General features: G+C 40.7%; 1 protein-coding gene across 1 annotated transcript in view; it reads left to right on the top strand.

Annotated features, from left to right (window-relative positions):
- mtr (5-methyltetrahydrofolate-homocysteine methyltransferase) overlaps positions 1-16,164 on the top strand; it is a 67,280-nt gene that overhangs the window by 34,154 nt on the left and 16,962 nt on the right. Inside the window, 9 exon segments of the mRNA XM_039787955.1 lie at positions 24-164; positions 259-348; positions 1,528-1,680; positions 2,781-2,888; positions 6,617-6,717; positions 8,176-8,243; positions 10,455-10,575; positions 12,441-12,522; positions 14,192-14,290. Of these exon segments, the coding sequence (XP_039643889.1) occupies positions 24-164; positions 259-348; positions 1,528-1,680; positions 2,781-2,888; positions 6,617-6,717; positions 8,176-8,243; positions 10,455-10,575; positions 12,441-12,522; positions 14,192-14,290 (963 nt within the window).

Below are 16,164 nucleotides of genomic sequence, written 5' to 3'. Positions count from 1 at the left end.
ATGACCCGTCTGTCCTGTCTCAGGATGGTATGGATATGGGGATAGTGAATGCTGGGAACCTGCCGGTCTATGACGACATAGATAAAGAGCTGCTGTTACTGTGTGAAAATCTCATCTGGAACAGAGACGCGGATGCTACTGAGAAACTACTGGCCTATGCACAGGTATACACACACATGCGTACATACAAAGAATACATCATGCTGATGTTGCTTTAGTTTGGTTAACAGATGTTGACTTCACTACTCTTGTTCACAGAACAATGTGAAAGGAGCGAAGAAGGTGGTTCAGACAGACGAATGGAGAGAAGGAAGCGTGGAGGAAAGGTTGGAGTACGCTCTCATTAAGGTAAAAGTCAATTCTAACTTCCTATGCACAAACTCTAAATTTGTAGGTTAGTGTGGACACATGAAGAATTGATGTTCTTGTAGCTGTTCTCTATACTCTGAATCACCTCATTCATCACTTATATATTTAGTCCCAAACAGAAAGAAGCTTTACTTGGCACTGGGATCATTTAAATCATAACTCATTTGAAATGTCAGTGGATTTATTTTGTGTGATTCTCTCAGGTACTCAGTGCAGCAGTACAGGATTATCTGTTCACTTGTTCCAATGATTTTAAATCAGATAGCTGGTTTATAATCTTGCCTGAAACAGAAAGGAAATGTGTACAGTGTAGATGGTTACAGTGAGCAGGAGGAGGCAGAACAAGAAAGCCAGAACAGTACCAGGCTGTTTTTTGCCCCACTACTGACCAGATGTTGGCTGAGATGCTCAGCTTTGTTATCAGACAACATACATTTCAGTTCAGTGGAGCTGACCGCTCCGCAGAGTCGTGTTATTGTGACTTCATGACATTTCATAAGATTCTGTAGCAATGGCAATTATTTTGCAGAAACACAATTCACTTTTTATTTAAACATAATAAGAAAAAGCAAACCAAAACATTTGAACAGCCTCTAAAAAGTCTGAGTCTGCCTAATCATCAGTTGCATTCAACCGAGGTCTATCTCTGTTGTTCTCCAACATTCTTGTAAAAATGTAAAATGCTGATTGTTTCATCGGCATTCTTGGCAAGCAAATCTGCAACCATGTTCCTAACATGCTGGAGAAGCGCTGTTCTACCTAAACCTGCTGAGACATGTTAGTCTGTGTACACCTCGGCTTACTTAAAACCTCATGCAACATTCTAGACTTGTTTCCAACCGATGAATAATTGGTTCAAAATGATTTGGTCTCTTAAAGGTACATACTAGTTTAAAGTAATTTTAAGTCGGGTTTTGCAGCCAACATCTTTTAAAGTGCAAAGCTTGAAAATGCTTCCAGAAAAAGAATGTAGTTTATTTTTTAAATTTTTTTTTTTTACACACACCTTTAGATATGTGCTCACCATTTTAAAATGTTAGCAAGAACATCTAGGAGGAAAATTAGGGCTATTATATGAACTGTATGAAAAGAAAAAATTCTAGGGTAACGTTTTAATTTCTTCTTCTGTAATGCCCCGTCCTGTGTTGTTGCTGTCAGGGAATAGAGAAGTATGTGGTGGAGGATGTGGAAGAGTGTCAGGCTCTGGTTGACCGCTACACTCGACCACTTCACATCATCGAGGGCCCCCTGATGAACGGCATGAAGGTGGTGGGAGACCTCTTTGGTGCTGGGAAGATGTTCCTTCCACAGGTAGGATGACAGCTCATCTTGTCATTTTTGTCTCATGGTCTGTTCAGCCGTGCTGGCTGTCACTGCGCACACTAACCAGGATTATGATTCATTACTCTGTTACAGAAGTAGCTTTTTGTCATGCAGGCACAGTAAATGTTTCCTAATAGCTTTAATCAGACATTAAAGGACTGAAAGAGCCTACATTTTTGTGTGACATTTGTAGGGCTGTAACAATATGCGATACGAAACCGAAATCGCAACCCTCTGATCCACGAACCTGTGTCGCGGAGTGAGAAGGCAGAATCGCGACACACCCCTTCCAACTCCCAGAGTTATCCTTCCCGTCCAGATCCAATGCTACCACATCTTTAAATTACTATTAGTATTAGTCGTTTTGGTGCCTTATCCCCCTTTTTGTCGGGTACACTTAGCTAACTGTAAAGACGGCTAAAAGCAAGGGGGGGGGGACGGACGAAAGGACGGACACCGGTAACGCTAACGGAGGTGTAACTTTACGAATGGCCGCTGTTCTAACTCAGGTGCCTGTTGAGTATAAGGGATGCTGTGAAACCCTGAAAACATTTTCTCATTGATTGCAATGTTTTATTGGACAGAAAGTTCAGTCACCATTGATAATGTTGGACATTGCCCAACCATTACTCTCGCATTGCCAGACTTATCTCCACAGCGCTGTGAAGTAAGGTCGGCCACTCTACACGTTCAATCTGATATAGAAGGGGAAAAAAATGCTCTGGAGCTTAGCGCCGCCCAAGACAATTGTGATTGGTTTAAAGAAATGCAAACAACCCCTGACTGTTTTTCCACCTATCCAGGAGTGTATGCTCCTGTTGCCAGACTTTCCTCCTCTAGGTCTGGCAATGCGAGACTAGTCATTGTGTAACATTAAGCTGAAATCTATATAACATATCATCAATATTGTGTTAATCAGCAGTAGCATGTAGCAAAGTGCAAATTTCAGGGTGACATTGATTCCAAACAAATATATTTTTCTTTTTGTGTATCTCTGTCTGTTTATATTGGATTCAACATTTCTATGCTCACCAATGTATTTCCACTTTTGTATATGGTAATTAATCTTCAAGTCCGTGTGTTTGTAGGTGATCAAGTCGGCTCGTGTTATGAAGAGAGCGGTGGGCCATCTGATTCCTTTCATGGAGAAGGAGAGGGAGGAGATGATGGCATTGTCGGGGTCAACTGAAGAAGTGGTCAGTCTCAACTAAATATGGGTGCATTTAGTTCTCTGATTTTGACCAAGGTATTCCCAAAAAGATAGGAATTCTTTTCACTGGAGACCTACATGTGATGTCACAATACTAGTTCAACGTAGCATAGCTCCGTTAAATGAATATTTGTAGCCTTAAATACAAGGACGTCCCAAATAACTTACATGACATGATGATTTTGTTTAACATACAGTAAATTTTTTTTTTGTGATCAATTATTTATTTATTTTCTTACAATCATTCATACATTGGAGAGGAAGCATCTTCACAGAAAAAAAAGAACTGACAAGTTGAACGTTGTCCAATTAGAATGGACTCACCACGGTGACGTTTTTGGTGGAGTTGTTTGTTTAATAATCGACTCGGAAGAAATCGCACGTTTTGACAATAACTCCATCAACACAACAGTATGTGGAGTTAAACTGGACGGGCCCAATAACCTCTGAATAGTTCTACTTGTTATTAAATTGCAATGTGAGCAGCAGGATAATTTAAAAGGCAACCGCGACTTCATTGTGCGTATGCCCTATTTCTGATACCGTGGCGACAGAATCAAAATCAACATAGTGGAAACACTGTAACGGGCAGGGCTGGGCAGTGGTGGCAAGGTTCCAGGTATGAATGAGTAACTGTGTGAATGTGACAGTTCGACGCTGCAAATGGGAATTTGTTCTCAATCAGCTTACCTGGATAAATAAGGGTTAAATAATTACTATGAGAGCTCCTGTGGTCAAACATCAAATGTTTGGAGTGTAAGTGACTAAGTGAATTCCTACCGAGGGTTACATATTACCTAAAGGTCCAAATTTGTACATACCTATACAATGTACTAATAGAAACATAAAAACTAGCACAAAGAAATAAGGCTTGACATGTGTCTAAAATGCTGACCATTTCAAAGTTAAAGCTAAAGGGATGTCCAGATCATGTTGTTTGCTGCCCTTGATCAAAGTCCTGTATCTGATATACCCATAATGAGTCAATCGAAATATTTATTTTTATTTGATTTAAAAAAAAAAAAAAAATCACATTTCATCACATATGGTTAAAGCAATTTTGATGAGCTTGAAAGCTGCATTAAGAAAATATAACCTGCATCACAGCTTTTCTTTTAAAGGGGTGATAGAATGATTCTATAGGGTATTTTACAGTGTTCCTTAAGGTCTCCTAATGGAGTATGTAACATTGGTTGGGCTGAAAATTGCCCGAATGCTATTTTATTAGGCCCTTAACTACCCTGTGAATATGGCTCTATTTGGAACAAGAGCTTTTCTTGTAAATATGGTATGCTCATGAATATTCCGAATGAGCTACGCGCTGATTGGTTTGAGCAAACTACATAGAAACATATGGAAGACTGGACAGCAGGTCTCATATTTCAGACACTGCAAAGTTATACATTGTTTGTCGGGCTATTTCGTTATTAAATTCACTTCTGAGACTTTTTTAAGCGAGAAATCAACTATATAAAGCTCAAATATGGGCCGTTTTACGAATATTTATGGCTAATTGCAAATTTGGTAAGACTGTGTGTCAGAGTTCAGCCGCCGGTGCGCTCGCCGCCGGCCCGGGCTTCCGCGACGGTCCTTCCTTCACAGACCCCGGCCTGCTATGAGGTACTTGGAGCTCCGTCACGGCTGCCAGCCCACAGCAGGGACTACCAACACCGCTGCTCTGACAGAGCTCCAGGGCCTGCGACTCCCCTCTTCCTGCTAGCTAAATGGCCCGTTGTGTGAGAGTGAGAGCGAGGCCAGCGAGCTTGTTACACCAGCAATCTCTTACCACATGTTACACACATGTCACGCCACTTATACAACATCTAACTAAAGGTCTTATAAAGCTAACAACGTGTCCGATTTCAAGTTAATGAATATTTGTGGAGAGTAGGTGTTTCGTTAGCTGCGGCTGTCCCTTCAATCCTAACTAGCTATATAGCTACAAATCATGGATAGTTAGCTTCATTTTCGGCGTAATTCGAGTATATTTACAGTTTGAATTTCGTCACGCCACGTATACAACATCTACCTAAGGATTTTATAAAGCTAACAACGGTGTCCGATTTCAAGTTAATGAATTTTTGTGAATTCCAGAGGAATTCTAAGAGGAGGCTGGCTAGCTCTCATTGATAGAGCTCCATCCAGCCGCAGGCTCTATCAATGAGACTCGCAGACAAGCAGCGTTTATTTCCCCGATCGTTTGTTTAAATAACTCAACACATTATAATTACACACATTAAAAGAGTAACTGGAACCTGTGGTAACAGATTGCTGGTGTAACAAGCTCGCTGACCGCGCTCTCACTCACACACACCTGGCATTAGGAAGAGGGGAACTGCAGGCCCTGGAGCTCTGTCAGGGCAGCGGCGTTTAGTAGTCATTCACCCACAAAGCAGTGACTTTGCGCGGGTATGAAGTTCCGTGGGCTGCCAGCCTTGACGGAGCTCAATCGAGCTCACAGCAGGCTGGGGTCTGTGAAGGAAGGCTGGCCAGGCGGCGAGGCAGCAACACAGGCAGCACTGGCAGCTGAACTCCGACACACAGTCGGACAAAATTTGCAATTAGACATACATTTTTGTAAAACGGCCCATATTTGACCTCTACATTATTGATTTCTCGCATAAAAAAAGTCTCAGAAGTGAATTGAATAATAATAGCAGATGAACAACAGATGAAATACTGTATAATTTCTGAGATCTGCACGACCTAGAGTCAGAAGACTAACTGATCTCAGGTCAGTTGTGTAGCCTATGCAAATGTTGGGGCGTGACAAACACAGAGACTAGAGCCAAATGAGGAGGAGCCGCAATAGTTGACGTCAACTATGGGGCTCGTTGAGATTCGCCCGTTTTCAGAGGCAGTTTCAACTTGTGAGATTTGCAGAGGAAAGAGGTGTCAATGGGATTTAGAGGTTCTATGTATGTCCTAGTTACCCCCTAAACTGTCATTATTCAACTATGACAAGGTAAAATCGGTTTTGCATTCTATCACCCCTTTAACATTTTCCTGTAATAAAGTATAGTCTTCTATTAGACTTTGTATCATATCTATGGAGGGGTGTCTCCATTTCCAGCATAAACAAAATTCTAAGATTCAAATGCAAACTTTCAGCCTCTGGCAGGCACAACGAAGCAGGTACTATGTACAGCTCAGATTGCATATTGTGTGAGATGCTGACGGAACATAATCTTTAGAATGTAAATTAGCCAAGCCTGGAAAATATTTGATTTAATAAATATATTTTGACCAGTAAGCTGCTACTGTATCTGGTTTAAAGTAAGACCTGCAGACCTGACTATTCTGACGTCTCTGTCTTGTCATGACTGAAACTTGCTGGCGGCTGTTATTTTCTGCAGGTTTTGTTTATTGGGGTGCAGTGGGGACAGACTTGGTGCAAACAAACCAAAGATCGAAAATTAATTGGTGTCTTGCCTTCCACTCGATCTGTCACAAAATTCCTGAATTTGCCCCAGTCCTTAGGACTGGTTCAGGACATCTTTATGAAGTGAGCTGAAGTAGTGACTGTGCCTAAAATCATATGGAGGAAGAACAATACAAAGAAAAGAGAACATAGTCAAAATATAGCCCTCCAGGGTGAGAGAGAGAAAGCAGAAGCAGCAACTTTATATCAAACTAAAACGTTCAAAAATGAACAGATTATGTTCTGTTCTCTGGTCCTAGAATTCCTCTGATGTTTTCTCCTTTGGTTTGCAGAATCCCTTTCGGGCCACCATCCTTCTGGCTACAGTGAAGGGAGATGTCCATGATATTGGCAAGAACATCGTAGGTGTGGTGCTGGGTTGCAACAACTTCAGGTAAAACTGGTTTACAGTGAGCATTAGTTTATTTTTCTTCCACATATTCCGACTATATTCACAGTGTGTCAATGACTATGGCTAAATAGCAGTTAACCCTCAGGGGCCTAAGCCATATTGTGTCGCCTGGTTTCCTTGTGTAATAATGCTTGTATAACCTTAATCCTGTAATGCACAATCAAGTTATAGACATAACTTTCTTCAGGGCTACCAGGATATGCATGTTGCAGGGATGTCACATGAATGTACACATTTTTATATGACTATGAAGACAAAAGAAAACTAAACAGAAATTGAATCTCACAGAAATGTATTGAAATCACAATAAGGTACTTAGACTTTTGGCTTTTGAAAATTGTTCTTCCCAAGTCTTGGCAATCAGGGGAAACAAAAATAAACACTGTTAACACAAATAAAAAAAACTATTTAGATTTATTCCCAGAAAAGTCCATATGCTTTTATCCAAAAAGTTAGTTGTGCCTTCTCTAATACACATACAATATTATACAAATGCACAAATAAGAATCTACACATTATTCTTTATTATTTATTACGATTATATGATTATTTCGTCTCTTTCGTTCCACTTTTAGTATGTGAAGCAGCAAATTTACACAGACTGCTGCAAAACACCAAAGAAGAAGTAGATAGTCAGAAAGACAGCCTTGAATTGGTCGAAACACTTACTCCACTGCATTTCCGGAGTCAAGATGGCTGGGGCTAACGGTACATTGATACCTTTTCATACGAAAAGATGAAAAAAATTAACAGTTGTGGATTTATTGTTCTGGACTTGCTGTGCAAAGTTTCCGAAAAGACACTGCTGTTCAAAGCTGGATTACAAAGCTTCTGGAAGGCCTGCCATCACACAGAAGCCCTCTATGGAAAGGCCCAGATGTTAGCTCTCATGCTAAACATACATAACGAGGCTAACTTGAAGCAATGCGGAGATATCGAACATTACGTAACTTGATGTATGGATTCATAATTATGGATTTATTGTAAAACGACACTGTAGTTCCAGGCTGGATTACAGAGCTTCTGGAAGTCCTACGATCGCACAGAAGACCTCTTGAAACCGTGCATCTCTTTGCTGCTAAACAAAAAACAAGTCTCTACACTGCATTGATCTGGAGACATTGAATATGACATAAAACGTTTAGTTTTCTGCTGTATACGACATCGTCAGCCTCAGGAAACGCGATGGAAATGCAAATCAGCAAAGCGTGGTTTTAGCTCGGCGCCGCCAAAAGTGCCAGTGGAAAAACCCCATAGTAGCATTAGCAGTGGAGTGTCCTGGTGTACTATTCCCCCACACATTTTAACATGAATCTTACATTCTGCCAGTGTACAGAACAACTATCTACAGTTATTATCCACAAAAAGAAAGAACAGAGAAATGAAAAGAGGAAAACGTGAGTGCTTTCCATTGGATTTAGGATGTTTCGTGTCTTTCAGAGTGATTGACATGGGTGTGATGGTTCCCTGTGATCAGATCCTCAGAGAGGCCGTCAATCAGAAAGCAGGTACTGCGTACAGCTCAGATTGCATATTGTGTGAGATGCTGATGGAACAGATTTTTTACAATATAAATTAGCCAAGCCTGAAAATATTTGATTTAATAAATATATTTTCACCAGTGATTTGCTACTGCATGTGGTTTAAGGTGCTGACACACCAACCCGATAATCGGCCGTCGGACAGTCTGGCGAGGTCGGTGACTTGAGTCTGTTCAGTGTGTTCCGTGCCGTCGTCAGTCAGAGGAGTCGTCAGCATTCATTTTGGCCGGTTTAACTTGTTGAATCGGCCAGTGGGCAGTCGGACTCAATGACCAATCTGATTGGTGGAGTGCTAGCCCTTGACTAGCGAATCGGTGCACGAGAAAACCGGAGCTGACAACACCAGTATCTTCTTATTACTAGCCATCGTATTTTCTTCAGTTCAGCGAGTAATGACAACAGCGATCCTTCTTGACTACTATCACCTCTCTCTGATGAAAACAATGACTGACGACAGCGTGCTCTGGGTTTACAAGGTCTACAGAGATGTTCCGTCCTTTCCGGTTTTCATTTTTTGGGCGACAATACAGATTAGCGCCGCCTGCTGTTATGGAGACGTTTTACGTCTTGCGCACGAGCACGTATGCACAAATCAGGGTCACTTCAGGGTGTTCTGAGCCACTTTTTTGACCTCAGGGAGCCAATTGATCAGTCCGACTGGCTTTTCTGCCGACGGTCGGCCGTCGGGTTGGTGTGTCAGAGCCTTTAAAGTAAGTCCTGCAGACCTTACTATTCTGCTCGACACAAATCCATACTGTACACATCATTTACCCTCAACTTTAAAAATCTAATTTTTTCCCAACTGCAAAGAAGCTCTGAGTTGATCAAAATGTTATAATGCTCATTTAAGTGGCCTCCACATATTACCTCACAGCAGTTGGTTATGCTTTTTTCCTCTTTCTCCATTCACTCCTATTGCTAGTGAAACCAGTCTCTAAATCACACGTTTAGCACATAAATGAATATTAACAAAGCAGATTAGTTCTTTTGCATCCTTCTACTTTTTTTATTTACAATTAATAGTAAAGGTTGATAGGATTATGTTACTCCATGTTTCACGGCCATCAGAAAACATTGATTTTGTACTGTTGATTAAGATGTTGTGCTAGCTGTTTCTGTGGTGCAACGTTTTAAAGAAGATACTGAACTTTGCCTTACATTTGGAACACGCAAACATTTCCGATACCATGCAGCACATGATATTTCAAAGGGCCTTGGGTCTGATAAGGCAATGTTCCATGCTCTCACTGGGTGTGACACAACCTGACAGGTTCTGCCACAGTTCACCGAGGCCTTGTTGACATTGACCATGTCACCAAACAAAGTACTTCAAAATGCAATACACAGCATTGACAGGTTTGTGATCTTGCTCTATGACAGAACTAGTGCATGCACCCAACATTTCCTGAAAGAAACGTTTTGCGAGAAAAAACTGTAAGGCAGATTCCACCAACCAGTGCCTGTCTGGAACAACATACAATGTGTGGGGACATTTATTTAAGTAGTTGTACATTTTTATTTCCAACTTATATATACGTTTGTACATTCTTTACTTTGTATTTTTTTTATCTTTATTTTTTTAATATTTGTTCTTGTATTGGTATACAATTGTATTGGTATACAATTGTATTGTATATGTATTGGTATTGGTGTGAATCTTCAAAAAGAGCAGCGGGCGGAAAATTAACAAGTACATCAGTAGGAAATAATCAATTATGTTCTGTCACCGCATCGATGCAGAATTGTCCACATCTGTATCGCGATGCATCAATACAATGATTAATTTCAACGCCCCTACTCTATCCTATTTATTATTTCTTGTATATGCTGTATGTGTGCTGTATGTCTGATATTTAGCTGATGTAGCACTCAAAATTTCCAAACCTGGGATCAATAAAGTCTATCCAATCTAATTTGGCAAAGATGAAGGTTTGTGAAAAGATAGGGGCACTGCAGATTTAGACCCCAAGGGCCATGGCAGCCATTTTTCAAACTGTCTGCCTAATAGGCGCTAACTATTCTATATTATTATATGACTTATGATGATTGCCACGGTGTGTTCAAGCTGATTAGATCAGATGTCAGAAGACCACAGAGATGTTTTTTTTAAATCTTTTTAAGGGTGCTTTATGACAAAGCTTTTAATCTGAGAAATGTTGGTTTGCTTTGATCCTTCAGATATTATTGGTCTGTCTGGTCTCATCACTCCCTCTCTGGATGAGATGATCTATGTGGCCAAAGAGATGGAGAGACTGGGAATGACAACACCACTGCTGATTGGAGGAGCCACCACATCAAAGTAACATAAACACACACATACAAATCTGAGAAAATGCAGAAATTACCTCACTGGTCAAGACACATATATTGCACAATCAAACTTAAATGTGCAATATGTAATACTGACAGCTAGTGTTTAAAATAGTTACTGCAGTACAAATTCAAAATACTGGAGAGAGTCGTCTCCCCCACCCCCTCCTCCCCAGACTCGAAGTTTACGAAGGTTGCCAGGCTGAGACAGCAGCATCGAACAATGTTGCTAGACGCTTGTCTCAAATAGCCAGACATTACTCCACAGCACAGCGGAGTAGCTAATGTTAGATACTGGCTATATTGACAGTCATAAAAGCCCGTGCTCATGCGGAGCTCTGTACCCATGTGCGTGTTAAAATCCACTAAGTAGACAGGAGAGGACTTAAAAGTTTAACAAGTATTTATTTAAGTAAAATCATACGAGCATAAACGTGTACACGGGTCCTAGTTGAGCAGGCACACAGGCTTCTCTCATCAGACTGAATTTTCTGGCTTATACATGAATTCATATATCAGTCTCTAAGAGCATTTTGATTGGTTTATTAGAAGTTGGAGGAGTACCGTGGTTTAGACTTGGCGTCCCCTGGTTGGTGCACAGACTGGTCCCAGTCTTTTGGCACACGCCCTCTTCATCAGTTGTTAAGCAGACTTTAGCTATGCTGATGGTCAGAAAGAACAATGTGCCACTGTTGTCCGTCACAGATTGAGAAGTAACTTACTTTCATGGTCAAACTGATATCAAGCTGATATTAACTTCGTTGCTGCACTCTTGTTGCTTTCTGACCACCATCATACAGTGCTGCTTTCTGACAACAGTATCCTTTTCTCATTTTGCATGACTAAGCTGTCACAGTGCTCTTCCACTAAACACACAATACTATTCAACTATAATTTGTATCCTCATACAGCACAGCCAGCTTGACTGATTATTTTTATTTCTTACACTAAAAACTAGTGCTGTCAGTTAAACTCGTTATTAACGGTGTTAACGCAAACCCTTTTTAACCGCGTAGATTTTTTTATCGCAAGATTAACGTTCTTTTTGGCCTAGCAAACTTTGTAGTTTTTTTCACATGCTGTTGCAACAACTAGTAACGTTAGAAAAACTACAACACCACACCGGATCTAGCTAGACCGGAAACTAAACAGGCACGCCACACACACTTGTACAGACAAACTTCCTCGGCTTAGAATTACAGTGAGAACCACTAAAAATAACCCTATCTTGCCGTCCTCTCCACCCGACTGAACACACTTTATTGGCTTAGAATTACGGCAACAATCGCTAAACACACTGCAAACTCACTGCAAACTCACGGTCCTCCCGATTTACAGCCTCCCTCTTTTGGTTGTAAAATTGAGTCTGGCTTGGACCTTTAAATCAGCATAGAAGATCCCTCGCCCGTTCGCCAAAGTTGAGTTCACTTTTGCAGAGCGGTAGTGGAGTTGCAATTTTAAAAAGCTGCCTGTAAAACCCAGCGAGGGTATGGCCTCTCTCTCTCTCTCTCTCTCTCTCTCTCTCTCTCTCTCTCTCTCTCTCTCTCTCTCTCTCTCTCTCTCTCTCTCTCTCTCTCTCTCTCTCTCTCTCTCTCTCTCTCTCTCTCTCTCTCTCTCTCTCTCTCTCACCTGTGCCCAGCACACACACAGTTCACCCCTAATCACAAGAGCTTTACTATACATATAATTGATACTGCTCCCTTGAGGGATGGGTTAAATGCAGAGAATGAATTCCGCTACATGTATGTGTATGTGACAATAAAGTACCTTTACCTTAGCTTTACCTTACCTTACATAACATGTTGATATTTTGCAGTGCTCTCTTGGGTAATTTGTGCGCTTTGTGTTTGATAGGACACATACAGCAGTGAAGATTGCCCCACGCTACAGTTGTCCTGCTATCCATGTTCTGGATGCCTCCAGGAGTGTTGTGGTGGTAAGACTCTGGAACTTTTCTAGGGCCTAGAGTATTACTAGCGTTTTTCACTCCTACCCTCTAGCCCAGGGGTTCTGAAACCATTTTGTGCCAGGAACCGGTATATTCATAAAAAGAATTCCAGGGACCTGTTGTCAATTCAAATGCCTCAATTTTAAGATGTATCGTTTTTAAACATAGGCTGTTACTGTTTTACACAGTGCTTAATCTACAGGGGTTTTGTTAGCATATTATGAACTAGGTAGCAACAAAAGCTAGTTTATGAATATACATCTATTTAAACTTTCAGACCAGTTAATGTTTCCCTTTTCTCCCATACAGTTAGGTCTATTTCAAAAGCAACTCATACACCACTCACTCACTCACCAGCAGGTGGCAGTAATGGCAAATTGTATGAAAATACCAGCCCATTTCACCTGTCAAATCTCTCCAGAACCACAAGTGTTTCCCCTATCATTGTTTTGTAAAACGACCCCCTCGCCCCCCTGAAAGAATGACAAAATTCAGTAAATGGGTGTTTTCACAGCACTGTGCCAGCTCAAAAAAACTGAAGAAACAACAACAATACCAAAGCAAAAGCTCTCCTCCTTGCCTGTGACTCACACAATCCCACGCCGTGTGTACGCAGCAGGCGTAGCCAGTTAAAACATACATACATTCTGCAGCCACTAACGGGCTGCATATGTTACACGTTCAATGTAGACAAAGTCTCGCAACCTTGCCCCTATTTTCAACTGTTGCTAAATACTTGTGTGATGTGTAAATCAATGTTGTTTTTAATTTATTTTTAAAATGAAATGCACTAAACCACAATTGTGCTAGATGTCACGCCACCACCCACCGCCCCCTGCTGCACCTGCCACTTTCACGTGCACTGCGCTCTATGGTCCTGTCAGATACATACGTCCAGAACCAATGAGCCGCAAAGCAATGCTCGATGGTGTTTTAAGCCCCCAACGTCTCCTTCAGGCACCTAACCGTTGGGGGCTTAAAACACCGATAAACCAAAGGAATCCCAAGGCTGCTGCCCAAAGAAACACATTTTGATCTAGGCTACTTATTGTTTATGTTTTATAGCACTTAAAGCATTTAAAAAAAGACAATTATAATAGGAAAAAAGACTACTAAAAAAGACCATTATTCTGGGAATATTTCAGGGCCCGGTACTACAGGTCCACCGGCTCGGGGACCGGGGCTTGGGAATCACTGCTCTAGCCTATAAAACCCCATATAGTTAATTTGATATGGAAAGAAATGTATTTATATAAAAAAAGTATATAAAAAAAGTTTTTTTGCAAATTGATTTGATTTAAACAGATTTTTCTCTTCTAAACCAACCTTACTGCTTTGAATTTGCTTTAATGCATAGAGGAACAGATCTGGGACATGGATGATGACATGTTATGCCTATTTCGTTTTTTTAAAGATAATGCCAACAAAGTTTTGATCCACACAAGGATTGGGATAAGCATCAAAATACAAATAGGTAGACAATCATGGGACATTGACAGATTTCCTTCACAAAGCAAGTCCTGTATTTCATGAGAAAATGTCAGAGGGTTGAAATTAATTGACGTGGCCACAGATTTGAAAGATGTTTCAAAGTCCCTCCAGTTGGATAAGTCCAGACCTGAGTGTGTTTTCTCCTGTTTGTTTTCCTATCTGTCAGTGCTCACAGCTCCTTGATGAGGAATTGAGGGAGGAGTACTTTGAGGACCTGAAGGAGGAGTATGAGGAGATCAGGCAGGAGCACTACGACTCCCTGAAGGTAAGAACGGCTGGGACAGAATCTGCAGGAATATTCATGTTGCGAGTTGTATGTTTTGTATGTTGTTAAAAAATAAAATAATAAAAATTGCTAATCATAACAACAAAAAAGAATAGCTTGTAGAAACACCCAAAAATAGGCCATAGCCAACCATCCTTGAGATCAGTGTTGCATCGTTGCGTCTTGAACCTTTATCTTTGAATTTGACAAACAGGTGAAACAATTAGACAGAACCATAAAAGCCAACTCATATTTATTTAGACTGATTAGGGAAAATTCAATTTTATTTATATCAAATCATAACAAGAGTTATCTCAAGACACTTTACAGATAGAGTAGGTTTAGACCACACTCTATAATTTACAAAGACCCAACAATTCCAGTAATTCCCCCAAGAGCAAGCATTTAGTGCAACAGTGGCGAGGAAAAACTTCCTTTTAGGGAGAAACCTGGGACAGACCCAGGCTCTTGGTAGGCGGTGTCTGCCGCTGCCGGTTGGGGGTGTGATGAACAGTGGCAATAATAGTCACAATAAAGATAATAGAACTATGACTAGAAATTGTAGTTGTTTCAGGACGTAGCAGGGTGTAGCAGGACATAGCAGAGCGCCGAGCAGGTCCACGGCGACAGCTGCAACCATGATTTAGGTGCCACCCTAATCCAAGAAAAACTGCAAGGAGAGAAAACAAGGACTCTGGGGAATAAGCTCTCCAGAGCTAAGTTAGTAACAAGCATTTCTGGGACAAGGATGCACGCAGATGGAAAGAGAGAGAAGAGAGAGGGGCTCAGTGTGTCAAAGGAAGTCCCCCGGCAGTCTAAAACTATAACAGCATAGTTAAGAGCTGGTTCAAGGCAGACCTGAGCCAGTTGTATAAGGGTTGGTAGATGAATCTGACGACTATGAAGAGAAGCAGAGAAGAGAAGAGGACAGTCTAACCTTTGACGTTGCCAAAATATTTAAGCACACAATGATCTTTTCACACCTCATATTAATGTTAGTGAAATTTTCATGCCATGGGACCTTTAAATGTGGCAATGTTAGTTTTTTTATGACTGTTTAAAAGCCCTTCTAGGGAGGGGCATTGGAAAATAGTAATAGCTATAAATGCTGTGATGCTGTTGCACAAATGTCTGTTGTAGCATCTGTCCCTATTTTAAATAAACATGAAATAGGGCGGCCTCTAGCTCACCCAGTAATAGCATTCGTCCCATGTTGGCTGAGTCCTGCAGCAACGCGGGTTCAAATCCGACCTGCTGCCCTTTGCTGCGTGTCATCCCCCATCTCTCTCCCCCTTTCATGTCTATCCACTGTCACTATTTAATAAAGGGAAAAAGCCCCCAAAAATAATCTTTAAATAAACATGAAATAAAAAATAAATAAATGATCACATCTTAATAGTGCCTTGATAAAGGTCAACGGAGGCTCAGGACTCAACTGATATCACCTTGGGACCCACATTTTCCCATGGTCATTATGTCCTGACCCACTTTATGAAATTCAAACCAAACTAATTTATGTTTTTTTTTAAAAAGGGCTAATAAACACATATGCAATGTCAACTTTTTAGTTAAACATAAAATATACACATTTTTGTACCTGCATTCAGCACAATACTCTAATAAGTAACGGAGTATGAACAACTGCATGCTGCTGATTTTTATGAAATGAATACAATTTAAAACTGCACCACTGTTTACACACAAAATAAAAAAGTCCTACCAAACAACTGTTTTCACATAACAGACGTGTGGAACCTAATGATAAAGCTGGGAATGTGCTTTACTTTTTGACTAGAGTTTCATAGTCTGGAGTGCACATTGAGTTTATGTTTTTTGAAATTTTTTTAATTAGCTTTTTATTGAGTTAAAGCAAA

This window comes from Perca fluviatilis, chromosome 21, assembly GCF_010015445.1.
Source record: "Perca fluviatilis chromosome 21, GENO_Pfluv_1.0, whole genome shotgun sequence".
NCBI lineage: Eukaryota > Metazoa > Chordata > Actinopteri > Perciformes > Percidae > Perca > Perca fluviatilis.
This window is presented reverse-complemented; position numbering and strand designations above follow the sequence as displayed.